Consider the following 16033-nt stretch of genomic DNA (forward strand, 5'->3'; position numbering starts at 1 on the left):
ATGTAATTAAAATTTCTTAAAATAAGCGTGCTTGCTATTCCTTTGGGAAGGTAAGTAAAATTACCAGCCATTAGAATTTTTTTTTTTTTTTTTTTGCCACTAGATATAGATTGATTACCAGTAGGCCTTCCAAGGCCAACTGGGGTTCAAGGAGACAGAAGGACAGAAGGTAGCAAAAGTACAAAAAGCTACTGTCAACCAGCTCCACAGGCGGCCCCGTCCAGGAAAGACACAACCAGGCAGACGAGCTCCGAGCCAGCTCCCATGTCAAAGGATGAAAGAGAATGCATACAGTTAGTCACAGTCAGAGAAACATGACTAAACTGAAAAACAGGCCAAGCTCCAACATCCAAGGGTGTTGATGGCAGCAGCATAGCTGCTATTTCTCTCCATGATGGAGTCACAGCCAAACAGAAACAGATCAGATGAAACTACTATGAGAAATAGCAGAGAGAGCAGAAGGTTAGAGATTGTCCAGCTTTTATTCCAGCCTTGAAGTAACAAATGCATGGACCAGTTTCTCAGCATCACCTCTGGACAGGATATTTCTGTTTTTTGTAATATTCCGCAAATGAAAGAAGGAAATTCCAGAAACCTCTTTGATAAGGGATTTAAATGACAGGTCCTGATCAAAAACAGCACCTAAGGGTTTTACTCCATTATCTAAAATCAATTTAATCCCATCCAAATGAAGGGACAGACTAATCAGCTTCATTTTCAGAGACTCTAATGCACTGTGGTACATTCTTTTTTTTTTTTTTTTTTACTATCAATGGTAATTTATAGCACGTGCTGAACATCTTCTCTTGTTTTACAGGAACAGCAATTCTTCAAAGTTTGAGGACATCATCTCCAAAAGTAATCTAGTTTGTCCAGTTCCTCCTAAGATCTATCAGCCGAAAACAAAGAAAGAGAAGATTAAATCTCTGACCAAAGTAACTGTTGGAGAAAAAAATGAAAACAAACTAAGAACCATTGTGCTCATTGGTGAAACGGGAGCTGGAAAATCTAATCTAGTCAATGCTTTGTTCAACTACGCTGTGGGTGTAAAATTTGAGGATGAGATCTGGTTTCAGATAGTTGAGGAGAAAGAGGACAGAAGTCAGACAGGAAATCGGACATCAGATGTGGTCGTCTATCAGATATATGATTCTGAGGTTCAAACTCTGCCATTCGCTCTGACCGTCATTGATACTCATGGATATGGAGATGCTGGGTTGAAACAACAATTACTGGAATTATTCCAATCAGATGATGGAATCCATGAAGTTCATGCAGTAGGTCTGGTCATTGAGGAGGGAGGTAATGTAGTCAGTGACCAACTGAAGAACATCTATGATTTCATTTTGTCCCAGTTTGGAAAAGATGTGGAGAAAAACATCATAGCTCTCCTGACAAACTCAAATGGAAAACAACCTAAAAAGATTCTTCAGGCTCTTGAAGCTGCAAACATCAAATGTGCCAAAAATGAAAAAAATCAGACAGTTTATTTCCAGTTTGATAACTGCCAGGATGAAAAAAGAACAGAAGATTCAGAATTAACAATAGCAAATGCCTGGAGAGTAACAGAAAGAGGAATGAAACAGCTCACAGCCTTTCTGGGAAAATCTTCACCTCAGCAGAAGAAGGTCATGTTGAAAGCACAGAAAGAGCAGATCAGACTGACGGCCTGCATCCAAAACTTGCAGGACAGAATCAAGTTTAATGAGTTAAAACTGAGAGATGTTAGAATGACTCAAGAGGCTCTTTGTAACAACAAACAGAAGAGGAAAAATGATAAGAAGCTAAAGTTAAGTATTCCACATACCTACAAACATACGGAGCCTCTTACAGATAAGAGATGTGGTTTTGAAACAGCCGTCTGCTGTGTGCGCTGTCAGGAGAACTGTCACTATCCTGGCTGTATGACTGTCCTAGATGCTCAACATTGTGAGGTGATGATAAATCGAGAATGTACTTCATGTACCAACAAGTGTTCTGCAGGAGAACATTGGAAAAGAAACTACCAATATGTGATCAGGACCAAGAAAGACCTGAAGAGTAAAGAAGAATTAAAAAAATATTATGAACAGAAACAGGGAGGAGGAGAGAAGAAGCTTTCTAAAAGACTTGAAACAGAGGAAATAGAACTGAAGGTAGAGAAGAGACGACTGATAAAGGAAGCATACAAGCTTTTCATGAAACTTTATGAGTTAGTTAAGAGAGATGATTCCACATCCACTTATGTAATTTTGGACTACCTTATCAAGAAGATGAAGGGGCAAGGGAAAAGGGAAGAAAACTTGCAGGAACTGGAGGAAATATACAGTAGAATGGATCAAGGAACCAGAAAAGCACTACAACAGAGGTACAGTGAGTTTCTGAATGTCACTTTAAACCTTTATAACTTATCCTGTTACGTAAGAGAAACAGCTTAACTTTTCTACAGTACAAAGCAGTGATTCCCATATTTTTCTATTTCATAGCTCCCCAGACAACATTAGCTTCTAGCCAACGATCACCTCTGGGGGCCCACAGACAATGCTACACAATGTGGAAGAAAATACTTTTAGAAGTTTTCTTCACTTTAATTTGCTATAATTACAACTACATTTGTTTAGTGTTATATGACCTAAAATCGTTTTATTATTCTTTGACATTTCCACTGAATAATAATCATAACAACAAACTGTTTATGAAGAAAACAACTAAATAAATTCAATCTCTCTCTTAAGTGAGTAAATAGAAGGAGGGCTGGACTTCATGTCACCTCCATGTAAAAAAAAAAAAATTAAATAAAAAAAATTTGAATCTAAAAGCCATTTAACACAGCGCCTGGGCGCTGCTCTTCTGGCCCCCCGGGTGCATGCTCTGCTGCTTGTGTGTGATTTTTGTGATTAATGGTGGACTTCTGTGCGCCCTGTAATGGGAATTCATGACTAAGAAGAGGCAGAAAACGAGGCGTATGACAGCGCTTACGTAAAAGATGAGGTCGACCTCAAGACTTTGCAGTCCTTCTTGGGCTTTTGCGGCTATTATAGGCGTTTTATTGCCAAATACTCTGCCATAGTTCGTCCACTTACTGACTTGACCAGAGGCTATACCCCTACTTAGAGAGGGCGCCCACCAAAGTCCACCCAAGACCAACCCTATTTAAATAGCTCTGAGCCTTATGGGGATTGATGGCCTGCTGAGTGTACTGAGGCTTTCATAAAGATAAGGAACTGCCTGACGAATGCTCCAGTGCTTGCCTTGGCCCACCCCAGTAAGCCCTACATATTACATGTGGATACAAGTTTTGATGAATTAGGGGCCGTGCTAAATCAAGAGTACCCTGAGGGATTACGCCCTGTAGCTTTCGCCAGCAGGAAACTCAGTGCCTCAAAGAGAAACTACCCAGTCCACCAGTTGGAATTTTTAGCGTTGAAGTGGGCGGTAGTCGACAAATTTCATGACTATCCCTACGGAGCCCAATTTACCGTTAGAACTGACAACAATCCTTTAACCTACGTGTTGTCCTCTGCCAAGCTGAATGCTTGTGGGCACAGGTGGTTAGCAGCCTTGGCCACTTACAATATTGGAACTCAGTACAGACCAGGACGTGAGAACATTGATGCAGACCTGGTGTCAAGAAAAGAAGAAGGGGCCGACGAAGAGGGTGCAGAGGAAGAAGGGTGAATACCACCATCTACTGCATCCCCCCATGCTTATGTACACCCTACTTGGGTTAGTGCTAAGTCATTGGAACAGCTGAGTGTAAACGACGTACAGTTAGCTTGAGATTAAGATTTGGTCATTAGTCAGATGAAACAAGCCTTGTCACGGGGTCGGCACCCTTATGTCCCCTTACGTGATGATGCTGAGGTTCACTTATTACTGCAAGAGAACCATTTGTAAGAGGTTAGGGAGAGAGATACTCCAGCTTGTCCTCCCAAAGCAGTTTCACCCCGTGATGATGGGGACCATTTGGGCATGGAGCGGACTATTGAGCTAAGCAGAGAGAGATTTTATTGGCCCAGGATGGCAGCGGACATTGCCAGTTACATATATAACTGCAGGAGATGTGTAGCGCACAAATCCCAGCCCCACCGAACCGCTCCTCTCCACCAAATGACCAGTAAGGGCCCACTTGATTTAGTGTACTGACTTCTTGTCGACGGAGCCTGATTCTCGTGGTATTACAATTGTTTTGGTTGTAACAGAGCATTATACCCAATATGCTCAGGCTTATCCCACGAGAGATCAGAAAGCCCCAACAGTGGCTAAAGTCTTGCTGGAAAAATAATTTGTCCATTATGGACTTCCTGCCCGAATCCACTCAGATCAGGGCTGCAGGTTTGAGAGTAAGCTAATCAAGGAACTGCTTACGGTGCTATCAAAAAATCAAGAATGATGCCCTATCACCCTCAAGGTGACCCACAGCCCAGACGTTTTAACCGGACCTTGTTGTCTATGTTGGGCACACTGGACCCAGTGAAGAAGAGGTGTTGGAGTCAGCAAATTGCCGCTATGGTGCATGCTTATAATTGCACCAAAAGTGATGCCACTGGCTACTCCCCGTACTTCCTTATGTTTGGAGGGAAAGCAAGCCTCCCAGTGGACCTATGTTTCAGTACTTTGCAGGAAGGAGAAGAGGAAAAGTCTGAAAAGAGATATGTGGAGACAATTAAGAAAGACATGCAAGTTGCTTATGAACTGGCTGTGCAGGCAGCCAACAAGAGTCACCAATGCAACAATTCAACATCTGGAGAGTTCGCTCCCACTTGTAAGACGTAGGTGACAGAGTACTTGTCCGTGCTTTTGGAGGCACTGGCAAACAAAAACTGAAGGATAAATGGAACTCTGTGCCCTATGTAGTTCAAGAAAAGTTGCCAAACCTTCCTGTCTAAAGAGTGAAACCCGAGAAGGGCACAGGGGTGGTGAAAACTCTGCACCGAGACCACCTATTATCAGTAGGCTCTCTTGTAAGGTTACCCGAAGGGTCTGATGAGGCCATGGAAATAGTCCACAGTGTGGAGCGGACACGACAGCAGTGTCGAACTCAATCCGAAGGAGTGGGGGCTGCTGGTAGTGAGTCAGACTCTGAGGACGATGAATATGTGTATACCCGTGCAGCAGTGACAAGCTATGCACCTTACCCGGGCCCCGATGGGTCAACACCTTCAGTGAGTAATGGTGGTGAAGTGGGTAATGGCATACCTCAGGCTCCTGATGATGTTGAGGGGATTATTCAGGTGGATACTGATGACTTGCAATTAGGTCTGGGAAACCATGTTGAGCCGGAGGAGGGTGAATACTGTAACCTCTTTTGGGATTCACCTTGTGGAGGAGAGGGTTGTATCCCCTTGTTAAGAGTTTTTTTTTTTTCATTTCTAATATCTGGTTAATTAATACTAGCATACGGAGGCCACAGTGCAGTGAGAGCAGCTTGCTTGGAGGTGAGGACATCAGTGTAAAGATGTAAATATATATTAAAATGGCAATTTTTTTGGGTGCGTATCTACTCTTAAAAATACCCATGGCACTCCCCCCATAACAACTCTGTTTGTTACAATGCTTAATTGAAGTTCCTTTAGTAATTCATAGGAAGAACAAATGGAAAATAAACCCCCAAATAAATAAGTTTTCCCTTTTTTTACAGGATTGAAATGAATTCATCAAATCAGGAGGCTTTGATATCAGAAAGTTTTCAAATCCATCGTGGACCTCCTTCCATCTACCAGCTGATATCAAAGGAAGAAATGATTGGAACTTTGACCAGAGTGACGGTTGGTGAGAAAGATGAGAAAAAGAGCAATAAAACCATCTTACTAGTTGGTGAAACAGGAGCAGGAAAGTCCACCATGATCAACGCTCTGTTCAACTATGCTGTAGGAGTGAAGTTTGAGGATAAAGTATGGTTTCAGATCGTAGAAAAGGAGGAGGGAAGAAGTCAATCACAAAGTCAGACATCAGATGTGATCGTCTATCAGATTTTCGGTTTTGAAGGTCAAAGTCTGCCGTTCTCTCTGACCATCATCGATACTCCTGGATTTGGAAGCACCAGAGGATTTGAAGAAGATATCTCTGTCAGCAGAAGATTGTTTGACTTGTTCCGATCAGAAGATGGAGTTCATGAGATCAATGCAGTGGGTCTGGTGATGAAGGCCAGTGAAAATCGGCTGAGTGACCGACTGATGTACATCTTCAATTCAGTGATGTCTTTGTTTGGAAAAGACCTGGAGAAAAATATTGTGGTGCTTATCACTCATTCTGATGGAAAATCAGCACCAGAAAATGTCTTTCAAGCTCTGAAAGATGCAGAAATTAAATGTTCCAGAGATGAGATGAATCAGCCTGCTCTCTTCATGTTTAATAATCAACAGATCAAACAGAGAAACAGAACAGAGAAAGATCGGCAGAGTTCGAAATACTTCTGGGACTTTACTAATGAAGAAATGGGTCGTTTAAGAGACTTTCTGAAAAAAAACAAACCTCAGCCTCTGAAAACAACCATAGAGGTTCTGAATGAACGGATCAGACTGGAGGCCTGCATCCAGAACCTGCAGGAGAGAATCAAGCTGGCTGAACTGAAGCAGAGATTAATCATACAGATAGAAGCAGAGTATATTAAACATGAAGAAGAGATGAAGGAGAACAAGAACTTTACTATAGAAGTTGATGAGGCCTACAAAGAAATAGAAACGATCAAAGGAGGAAAGTGGGGTTTGGTGTTTTATGAAGGAGCCGTCACCTGTTCTGTCTGTGAGGAGAACTGTCACTATCCAGGATGCACAATGGCCAGGAAACCAGGACACTGCAAGGTCATGAAGAGGGGGTACTGCACAGTTTGTACCAAGAAGTGTCCTGCATCAGATCATAAGAAAGAAAACTGGAGATATGTAATAAAGACCAAGAAAGTTCAGAAGACTCTGGATGATATGAAGGAGAAATATGAAAAAAATAAAGCTGAATTTGAGACCAAGTCAAGTCTTTTGGAAAACATGGAGACGGAAAACAGCAAACTAAAAGCAGAGTGGTCATCACTGCTGGATGAGGCCTACAATCATGTTATCAAACTGGATCAGATCGCCCTTAATGGTAACTCAGGTTACACTTTTAAACACCTGGACTACCTGATTGAGAAGATGAATGATAGGAGAGAAAAAGGGAAGGTCCAAATACTAAAGGAGCTGAAGATCAGAATGGAGAAAGAAATGGAGGGTCAAACCCCAAGACAGAGAGTTATGACAATGTTTATGGAAGCTCTTTAAGTTTAAGGAGTAGGTTTTATTTAATTTTCTCCATTGGAGCTATCATGATGTATGTATCTTTCAATTAGCACTCAGAGACAATACAACAAAATAATGTGTTGCAAATATTCATCACTATAATTTAGATATAAAAATGATATATAGAATATAGACTATTTAATTTACTGTAAACAAAGGTTAAGATGTTAACAGTTTCAAACTTCTTTATATTCCTTTTTCTATGGTCTAATTTCTTCATACTAAACTAGAACACAGTGTAGGAGCTGTTTCACCATTTTCAGTAAAATATTAGAATTTAGATTATTTAGTTCGATTTGTTATTTACAGTATAAATAGGTAGGTTTCAGGCAGCTCATTATGCACGTGGGTGGTCAAATGTTTTTTTTAATCAGTTTTCAGTCACAGTTCTCAGTCTCAGTCAATCAATCAAAGAAAGGGTGCAGAAATCAGAGTGAGAGCAATAGATTAATCCTGTAAAGCCTGTAACCTGTTTTTCTGAAAGGAGAATAAAGCAAGCGAAGAACTGGATTTAGACTTTTTTGATCTCTCTTTGGACTTCCGTAAGCCAGTCCATCAGGTAACTATTTGAGTTAAACTCACCTTTTGCTTTGATCACCTTTAAGTCTTAAGTTTTTTTATTTTTTAATGTGAGTTGTGTACAAATAGTCACTACACACATCATTATGCCTTAATTAGGCAAAAAATTGTGATATTAGAATTGACCCTTTTAAATTTCTACTGTTTAAATGTATTTAAGTCATGCACTAGATACAAGTCTTCTGGCTCTAAACTGCTCTGCATACCCTGAACCAGATCTGAATATGAAGAATCAGCATTAAGTTCTTATGCAAAAATCCATAATAAACTCATACTAAACTTAAGAAGCTCATAAAAGTGCAGTTGCTTTAAATTGAGATAAAAATATATGTTGTTTAAGAGTGTTATTAGTTAAGTTTTCAGTCTTATTTTTATTCGTTTTTCTTAATCATTTTATGTTTTCTATTTATATAAAAATTTTGAATGCCCCCATTTTATTTCATTTATTTGTGCTGCATCTATTCTACTCCAATAAACGTTTTTTTGTTGTTTTTTTTCCGCATATACAGCACTTTAAATTGTCTTGCAACTGAAATTCAGTTTATAAATAAACCTGCCTTGCCTTATTACATAAGATACACACCTGAATCAACAGACACTCAGAGAGCCTTTGTGGTAATATTCTGCTTGCATAATGTTTCACATACCAGTTATTAGATTGTGGTGCTTACTATACTTCACCTATTGTACATGTCATGAGAAGATAAATGTTCCATTCTTATGACTCTCCTGCAGAATGGGTAGTGCTGTACAACTTCGTCTGTAGTCAAAATAAATTAAACTTTGGCTTTTAAAAAATCTATGATTGACTCCAGCTGAGTTTCTTGTGCACCTGCTCATTTAAGTAAAACACAATGCAACCAATATTATTAATCAGATTAAAATATGTTTGGATTTGATTTGAATACAATTAATTTAGTCATACAGTTATTAAAACTAAGAATGGGGACAGCAGCAACAAGTCTTATTTCTTTAACATCATAATTTGAATGAAAAAAAAAACAAACCTTCCTCACTGACCACGAGCGGTCTCTCTTTTTCCACCTAGCTTGGGTCTCTACTAAAGGCCTGGGAGCTTGAGGGTTCTGCGCAGTACCTTTTCTCTTGAACTGCACTTTTCTGGACTAAGATCCCTGATGAGTGAAAATGCACACTCATTAGACAACACTCAATTTTCTTTTATAATTACTACCATTATAAATGCATCTATATTGTTGTTAGGTTTATGGAAGATAGTTAGTGTGTGTACATATGAAACATTAAAGACAGAAGGTCATTACAGGGTCATTCTGTCTTATGACCTGCCTCAAGCTGATTTGTCATTACAGGGTCATTCTGTCTTAAGACCCACCCCCATCCTGTTGTGATCTGTTAAAGGCTCTACTGTGAAGGGAGCAGTGAGAAAAGGTGCTGAAATGTGAGCAGGCAGCCTTTCTCCTCCTGCAGGAAGCTGTGTTTGAAAATCCCTTGGTGTGTCAGATTCATTTTTTGTCCAATATGAACTCACAATTTTTTTAAGCTAACATATTGGTGCCGAAACCTGGGAGTCAAGATCCAGTTGTCCAGGACCGTGTGGGACCAAGGCCAAGAAACTGTCGACAGCCGTCCCCCCCTTCGCCGGATGGGGCCAATAGGTTGGTCCAACCATGCCCTGGGCATCCTGGTAACGACTCCCAGAGGACTGAATCTGCGCAGCGAAAGGGTAGGCCTGAAAGCTTTTGATCAAAAGTTGGTCTGGGACCATGTGAAAGCTATAACTGGTTGTAGTCGCAAGAATATTTGACAAACAGGGTTTTTGGTGTGATAGATCTGGGATCGGTATTCTGTGCGTTTGGGTCTGGGACCCTCTGTGTTCTTTTAGATATGAACACAGCTAAGTAAGGTTTGCAGCTGCCGCAGCAGGGATATTTGTTGACAGATCTGGGGTCTGGGTATCCGCTAAGCGAGGAGTTTGGGGACTCCGGGGCCTGCGCGTGCGGAGTATGGGACTCCAAAGTGTACGCATAGCATTAGGTATATTGGTTAAAAAAAATTATTATTAGAATAGGCCTTCAAAAATGTGACTGTGTGGGAGTGTGTGAAGAAACAAACGAACCTTTAGGTTCCGTTGTTTCATACTAAAACAGCAGGAATTAATACAGTATAGCTCTTGTGGATGCAGAGGCAAGAATTTCTCACCTGAAAAGGTAGAAGCAGAAATTACCACAACAGTTTTTGGGTACTGTCCTGTTGAATAAACATCCAGTGCGTAGAATACCCTAAGTGTTTGTACTGGACTAAATTCTTTAAAATGCGTAAAGGTCAAAGTAAAATTAGAGATAATTTAGAATCTACGATTAGAAGTTTGTAGAAGCGCAGGATCCAACAAAAAATAAAGGCTTGAATATATGGTTTTAAAAAAAATATGGGTTTGACGGACACCTCTATTCCAAAATAATAAAATAAAAGAACTAAAGAATAAAATAACTAAAGAGAGCCAGGGAGATTAAATAATTAAAAAGGATGGGTTCAGGAAAGAGTATAGAGAAGATCATAAAAGGGATGAAAAGTTTGTGTCAGATTGATCCAAGTAATTTAAAATATTGTAGGAGTGTGTCATGATCTGGCCTGTTTGCTCCTCCCTAATTAGTAATTCCTCTCACCTGCCCTCTTCCTTCCCTGCCTCAATTATAATTTATTCCCCTCACCTGTTTCCTCTGGTTTATATTCAGTTCAGCCTGAGCATTCAGTGCCAGATCATTACTTGTCTTTTTGTTAGTCTGTCTGTTTAGTTTTTTGTCATGGTTCATGTCCTGGATCCTAGCAGCCAGTGGAAAGAGGGTTTTAGTGTTTGTCTCGTCTCCTGATCGTCCACTGTTCCTCCCCCGCAGAGTCTTCTGGGTTTTTGGCTCATTATGGGGGGAGGTTCAGTTTTTATCAAAGTAAGCCTGGCTCCAGGGAGGAGACCAGTTTAAAGTCTTGCTTCAAGTTCCGATTCCTACGTCCTGTCTCGGCTACCCTCTTCCACTGAGCCTGCCTGTCTGCACCTGATCCTGTCTGCTCTTGTGCATGACCACCTGGTCATGCTTCTGGTCCCAGTCAGACTCTGAACCCTCCTGGAAGCCTGTGGATGCCTGAAAGTCTGGATCCTGCCACCTGTTTCTGTTCCTGCCTGCTCTGGATTCTGCCTGTTCCTGTCTGTTCTGGATCCCTCACCAGGATCGGCTTCCAGCCTCACCTCAGGGACTGCAGCACTGGGGACACTCGGGGTCTGGACTGTTTAACCAGGTAAGTGAACAACACAGTTAATCTTATATCATTATCTCGTGGTCACTTACCTGTGTTTCTCTACTAGAGTGTCTGAGATTGGGCGGTGCCCCGCCCCCCCGCCTGCAGTGTCCGTGAGCCACAGCTCCGCTTTTGTTTTGTTTTATTTATTTAATAAATGTTTTGAACTTTCCTACTGACTGTCTCTCCTTGAATACTGGGTCCATGTGGAGTGGAAGTAAAAGTATGAAATGGTGTGTGGAAGTAGCAAAAATAGATAAATACATAAAGAAAGAAATAGATAAATAAATAGATGAGCTCCAAATGGCGAGGTGTAGGTATGATACATGCACAAAGTAGATTCGATGAAAACCTAAATACATAGATCTAATTTTGTGTTTTTCCCTCTTTTAATGTTATGTGTCTTTTAATGTTATGTGTCTTTAAAGTTATGTTTGTGGGCTTTTTAAGTTGTTTGTGCGTCCAAAAGCTAATGAAACACAGTTTAGAGGGAGACAGCTTGAATCTGCAGCAGCGGGGGAGTATGTCAGGTGAATCAGTGACTGCAGCATTGATCCATCTGATGGCCTTCCTAATGCGCCTGCATGGTCTCCAAAACTATTAGGTTCGTAACCAAAACAATAATAAATAAATAACCCACCAGAAAATTATTTTAGTCATGCAAGCTACATACAGGGAATAAAAAAATTAGAGAGGTTAAATAAATGGATTGTGCAAGTTAAACATAGAAAAGGCTATGAAGTGTAGTTTGGGCCATAATTGGGCTCAAGTGAGAAAACAATATACTGGGAATGGAGGAAATCTTGTTAGGATTCAGGCTTTGCCCACCAGAGGGCATCTTTGATCCATGCCTGGGGAGCTTGGGCTCAGCATGGACAGCTGTTTTCCATCTGCTGATTAAGGAAGCTCTCTCTATATAAGCTGAGTGAGAGCTCTCCTCTGAGCCGGATTTTTGTGTTTGCTGTGCCACCATGCCTGTCTGAATCTGCAAACCTGTAAGTCTGTCAACCTGTCAACCGAATCCAATAAAATATTGGACTTTCCCCTGCCTCTCTGCCTGTAAGTTCTGCATATGGGCTAGTAAACCTGCGCATCATGACAAATCCAGCTGAAATTTTGCCTCCGGGGCATGGGGACCTAGAAAGACAGGTTAATGCGGTCTGTGAGGCAGCCCAACGTCTGTGGAGAAAACCTCCCGTTCTTACTAAATCTCCATCCAGAAATTAAAGGTCATTTGGAAAAACATTTGGTTGGATGGAAAACTGCAAATTTTAACACATTGATGGAGTATGCTTTGCATGCTCAGGATTGGGAAACTAAAAACAAAAAGACTCAAATCCACCTAGTGACTGATAGTTCAGTCATGGGTAAAAAGTCAGGAATCCATTATCAGGACTCCAAAGTTAAAAGCAGCTGACACACATGTGATACATTCAGGCTCATCCCCAAAAACATTTTACTACCTGGATCTAACCACCCAGGGGAAAAGATGAACCATAGGAGGGGTTATAAAAATTTGTACGTGGATGAGTCAGTTTCCAGAAAGAAATTAGTTGTTTTACAAAACTTTTGCAGTGCTGCCTTAAAATCATCATATTCTGTGTAAACTGCAGAGATTGTTGCACTAACAAAAACGGGAAATTTCAAAAGGCATCAAGGATGCAGGGGCGGTCCTAGAATTTGAAGAGGGTTTTAAGCCCAAACCAGTAAAAGCAGACCAGGAAGAAAGAGTCCACAGGGGCAGTTCTTCATCTGAGTGTGAATAGGTGTTTGAGCAAATGGTGGAGCCATTAAAATAGTAGATGTGTATGTGTAATGAACTCAGAATATTGGACCCAGAATTCAAGGCGAGATAGGCAGTGGGAAAGTTCAAAGCGTTTATTTAACAAAACAGGTGCGCGGGGCTGCTCGTCTGCTGCGGGGCGGATCTCTACAGAAATGGGAGAATACAGGTCAGTGACTGGATGAGGAGCTGAATACGACTTGGAGCAAAGTCACTGACCTGATTCAAAGTTCAAGTCCGCTCGTGGAGCTTTGACAGCAGTTGCGGTGGGCGATGCCCCCAGAGTTCCTAGAGAGCGAGCAGCAGACGCCGAGCAGGTTCAGAAGCCGGTAGAATCCAAGAACAGATACGACAAACAGAGCAGACAGGGGCGGGGCAAAACTCGAGCTCCTCAGGGCAGAAAACTGGTCATAATCAGGGAAACAGACAGACTGAAGATTGCTCGGAAAGGTCTCACCAAAACACACAAATAACCTGCCGCTGATGGGAGGCAAACACACAACTTAAATAGTAGAGGAACGAGGTGAAAATGATCGGCGATAATCAGCCGCAGAACCAATTAGACAGGGGAGCAAGGAGCAAAGGAAAAAAACCAAACCATCAGCCCTATGATCATGACAGTATGAAGCATGGGAGATATTAAATGCATTAAAGGAAAAAACATGAATAGTTTTAACAATTATTAGACAAGCAGTTAGACTTATATGTGATTCAGGAGCCTGTAAAATTTGCATTAAAGATAATGTAGGACTAAAACCATCTAAAATGCTAATTTTTGTAAAATCAGCAAATGGTCAAATGGAATACCTTTAGAAATAGAAAACCTTCAAACAGGAAAAAGATTGCAAGTTTCTGTGTTTTTGTGGTGGTATCACCAACTCACCCTATTAATCTGTTAGGATGGGAATTGATGGGAAAATTAAGCAATTTTTCCCAAACAGGGGGGCATGAAGGCTGAATGTGTGGAACATGTAAATAGCATTTTACCAAAATCTTCTTGTGTTTATATGCACTATTCTAGGAGCACATTGTCAGATCCACAGGATGAAACTCTGTTAGTTGAACAGTAGACCACTATGAATATGTGCTTAACCCCAGATGAAAAGTTTGCAAAACAGTTTCTGAAACAAGACATTACTATAATGGCTACACAAATTATGTACACAGATGGGGGTTTGTTAGCGGCAGTTACTGTTATGTTTTCTACACAGATGTAAGGAATGTACCGATTATCATGGGTACATCATTTGTCATTGTTTAAGACCAGTGAAGCACAGTGGAGAGACTCTATCTATGTCCGCACCGCACAAACCAGGCTGGCTCTATAGCCCTAACACAGAACTATGGAAACAGCCTTATAAAATTCTGTTCAATGCAGAAGCTTGGGTCCAAGATTTAGCATGAGATAAAATAACTCAGCATTCTTTGCTATCACAATCTGATGAAAATGATTTAAAAGACATTTTAAATGCTTTGTGGTCTACAGAAAAAATTGATGTAGGACTATTGACAACTATAGAATCAGTTCAAATAGTTCTTAAATCGCAATACAGACTGCAGATAAAACACAATCGGCTGAAGCAGAGGAAGGTATAAAGCCAGTAAAAAAAAAATGTATTGGGTGTAGAAACAAGTCTGTTATTTGGGACATATTATTTTACAAGAAGGTAAAAAGATACAGGGAGAGTGAAAAACTCCAATAGCAAGTGAGCATAAGCCAGTAACTACAAGACAAATAATGTATTTTTTGGAATTGTGCAATTACTATAGAACTTAGATTCCACATTTTGCAGAAAGAACTCAGCTTCTTTTAAGCCTAATTTATGACACACTAATGCCATGTCAGACACAATTCACCTGGCTCAGGAAACAGAATGACTACACAGAGCTTAGAACAGAGCTTATCTCACTGTTATCCAAACAATTGCCTGTTTGACCTCTGTTTAACCTCTGCATTGTTACAGACTCATGGTGATAAGCTTGAACCTGTAGTGTCTTACTATAAGGGTTAAAGGGACCTATGGAAACATTAGTTGCCCCATATTCTTATTTTTTTCTCTTTATTATATTGTGTAGTTGGAAGTAATTAGTATGGACTACATTGAGCTGACCCCAAGTGGACAGAACAAGTACTGCCTAGTCTTAGTGAACATTTTTTCTAAATGGGTAGAAATTGTTTTCACAAAATATGCCAATGCGCTGACAGTAGCAAAAGCGTTGTGTAAACATATCATACCTGAGCATGGTAATCCAAAAAAGCTTACAAAGAGCTAATGGAACACATTTTGTGAATAAAGTGGTATCACTAATGTCCAAACATTTAAACATAACTTTGAAACATCACTGCTCCTACCATCCACATAGTGCAGGATTAGTGGAGAGAATTAATGGAGAAATTAAAAATAGATTGAGAAAATTCATGGCAGAAACAGGAAAGACATGGCCAGAGTGTTTGCACTTGGTAAAATTACTCATGAGGATTTTTCCAACATCTGATGGTTTGACCCCTTTTGAAATAGTGAATGGGAGACCTTTTGTTCTACCTTTTTGGGCAGAAAAAGTACAAGATGATATTGACCCATTAACTAATGGAATTCTGAAGCTATTCAGATACAGAACTGTTCAAAGAACATGTAATCTGCCCGGAGCTCCTTTTGTTTCACCACAGGAAGGCCTGAAGCCTGGAGACCGAGTGCTGATTTAAATCATCAAAAGGAAAAATTGGGCAGCTCCGAGGTGGGAAGGACCCTACATTGTGCAACTAGCAACCCCCACCACTGTGAAGAGATCCAGGAAAGAGAGACTTGAATCCACCAGAGTCATTGTAAGCTGATTAAAGACTTTCCTCAGCGAGAAGCCCAGTTACCTTCACAGTGACCCCACAACTAAGGTAGGGATCTGTGGCGAAGTCCAGCTTCAAAGGGGTTTGTTTTTTTAGGACCAATCATCTCAACGCTGGTGAAGAAATCAACCTAACCCTGTCCTTTAGAGTCCTGGTTAGTGGGTGCTTCCTTGGACGGACTGGTGAAGATGGAAAAACCAAAGTGGTTTTGCTGCCCGGTGATGACCGTTGGACTGGTGTTCCTAGGGACTCAAACTGACTGTCTGAAACAAAGGAGGAACAGAATGGTCTTTGATGGATCCACAGCAAGTC

General features: G+C 40.8%; 2 protein-coding genes across 2 annotated transcripts in view; one reads left to right on the plus strand and one right to left on the minus strand.

The window, feature by feature from the left end:
- The first annotated feature begins 5627 nt into the window (after nucleotides 1-5627).
- LOC107093926 lies at nucleotides 5628-9696 on the plus strand. Its single transcript, XM_015389275.1, has 3 exons — nucleotides 5628-7202; nucleotides 9349-9531; nucleotides 9691-9696. The coding sequence occupies exons 1-3, from the start codon at nucleotides 5628-5630 to the stop codon at nucleotides 9694-9696; spliced, it is 1764 nt and encodes a 587-aa protein (XP_015244761.1).
- A 3407-nt stretch (nucleotides 9697-13103) lies between these two features.
- LOC107093927 (septin-5-like) overlaps nucleotides 13104-16033 on the minus strand; it is a 17600-nt gene continuing 14670 nt past the window's right edge. The window contains exon 2 of the mRNA XM_015389276.1: nucleotides 13104-13283. Within this exon, the coding sequence (XP_015244762.1) occupies nucleotides 13104-13283 (180 nt within the window). The remainder of the gene's footprint in view (nucleotides 13284-16033) is intronic.

Source organism: Cyprinodon variegatus, unplaced genomic scaffold (genome assembly GCF_000732505.1).
Source record: "Cyprinodon variegatus isolate N-32 unplaced genomic scaffold, C_variegatus-1.0 Scaffold453, whole genome shotgun sequence".
Classification (NCBI taxonomy): domain Eukaryota; kingdom Metazoa; phylum Chordata; class Actinopteri; order Cyprinodontiformes; family Cyprinodontidae; genus Cyprinodon; species Cyprinodon variegatus.

Excerpts from the sequence above, each read along its gene's own strand:
- LOC107093926 (XM_015389275.1), top strand. The coding sequence starts at position 5,628 with ATGAATTCATCAAATCAGGAGGCTTTGATATCAGAAAGTTTTCAAATC. Across the intron at positions 7,203-9,348 it reads GTCAAACCCCAAGACAGAGA|CTAACATATTGGTGCCGAAA; the intron begins GTTATGACAATG and ends AATTTTTTTAAG.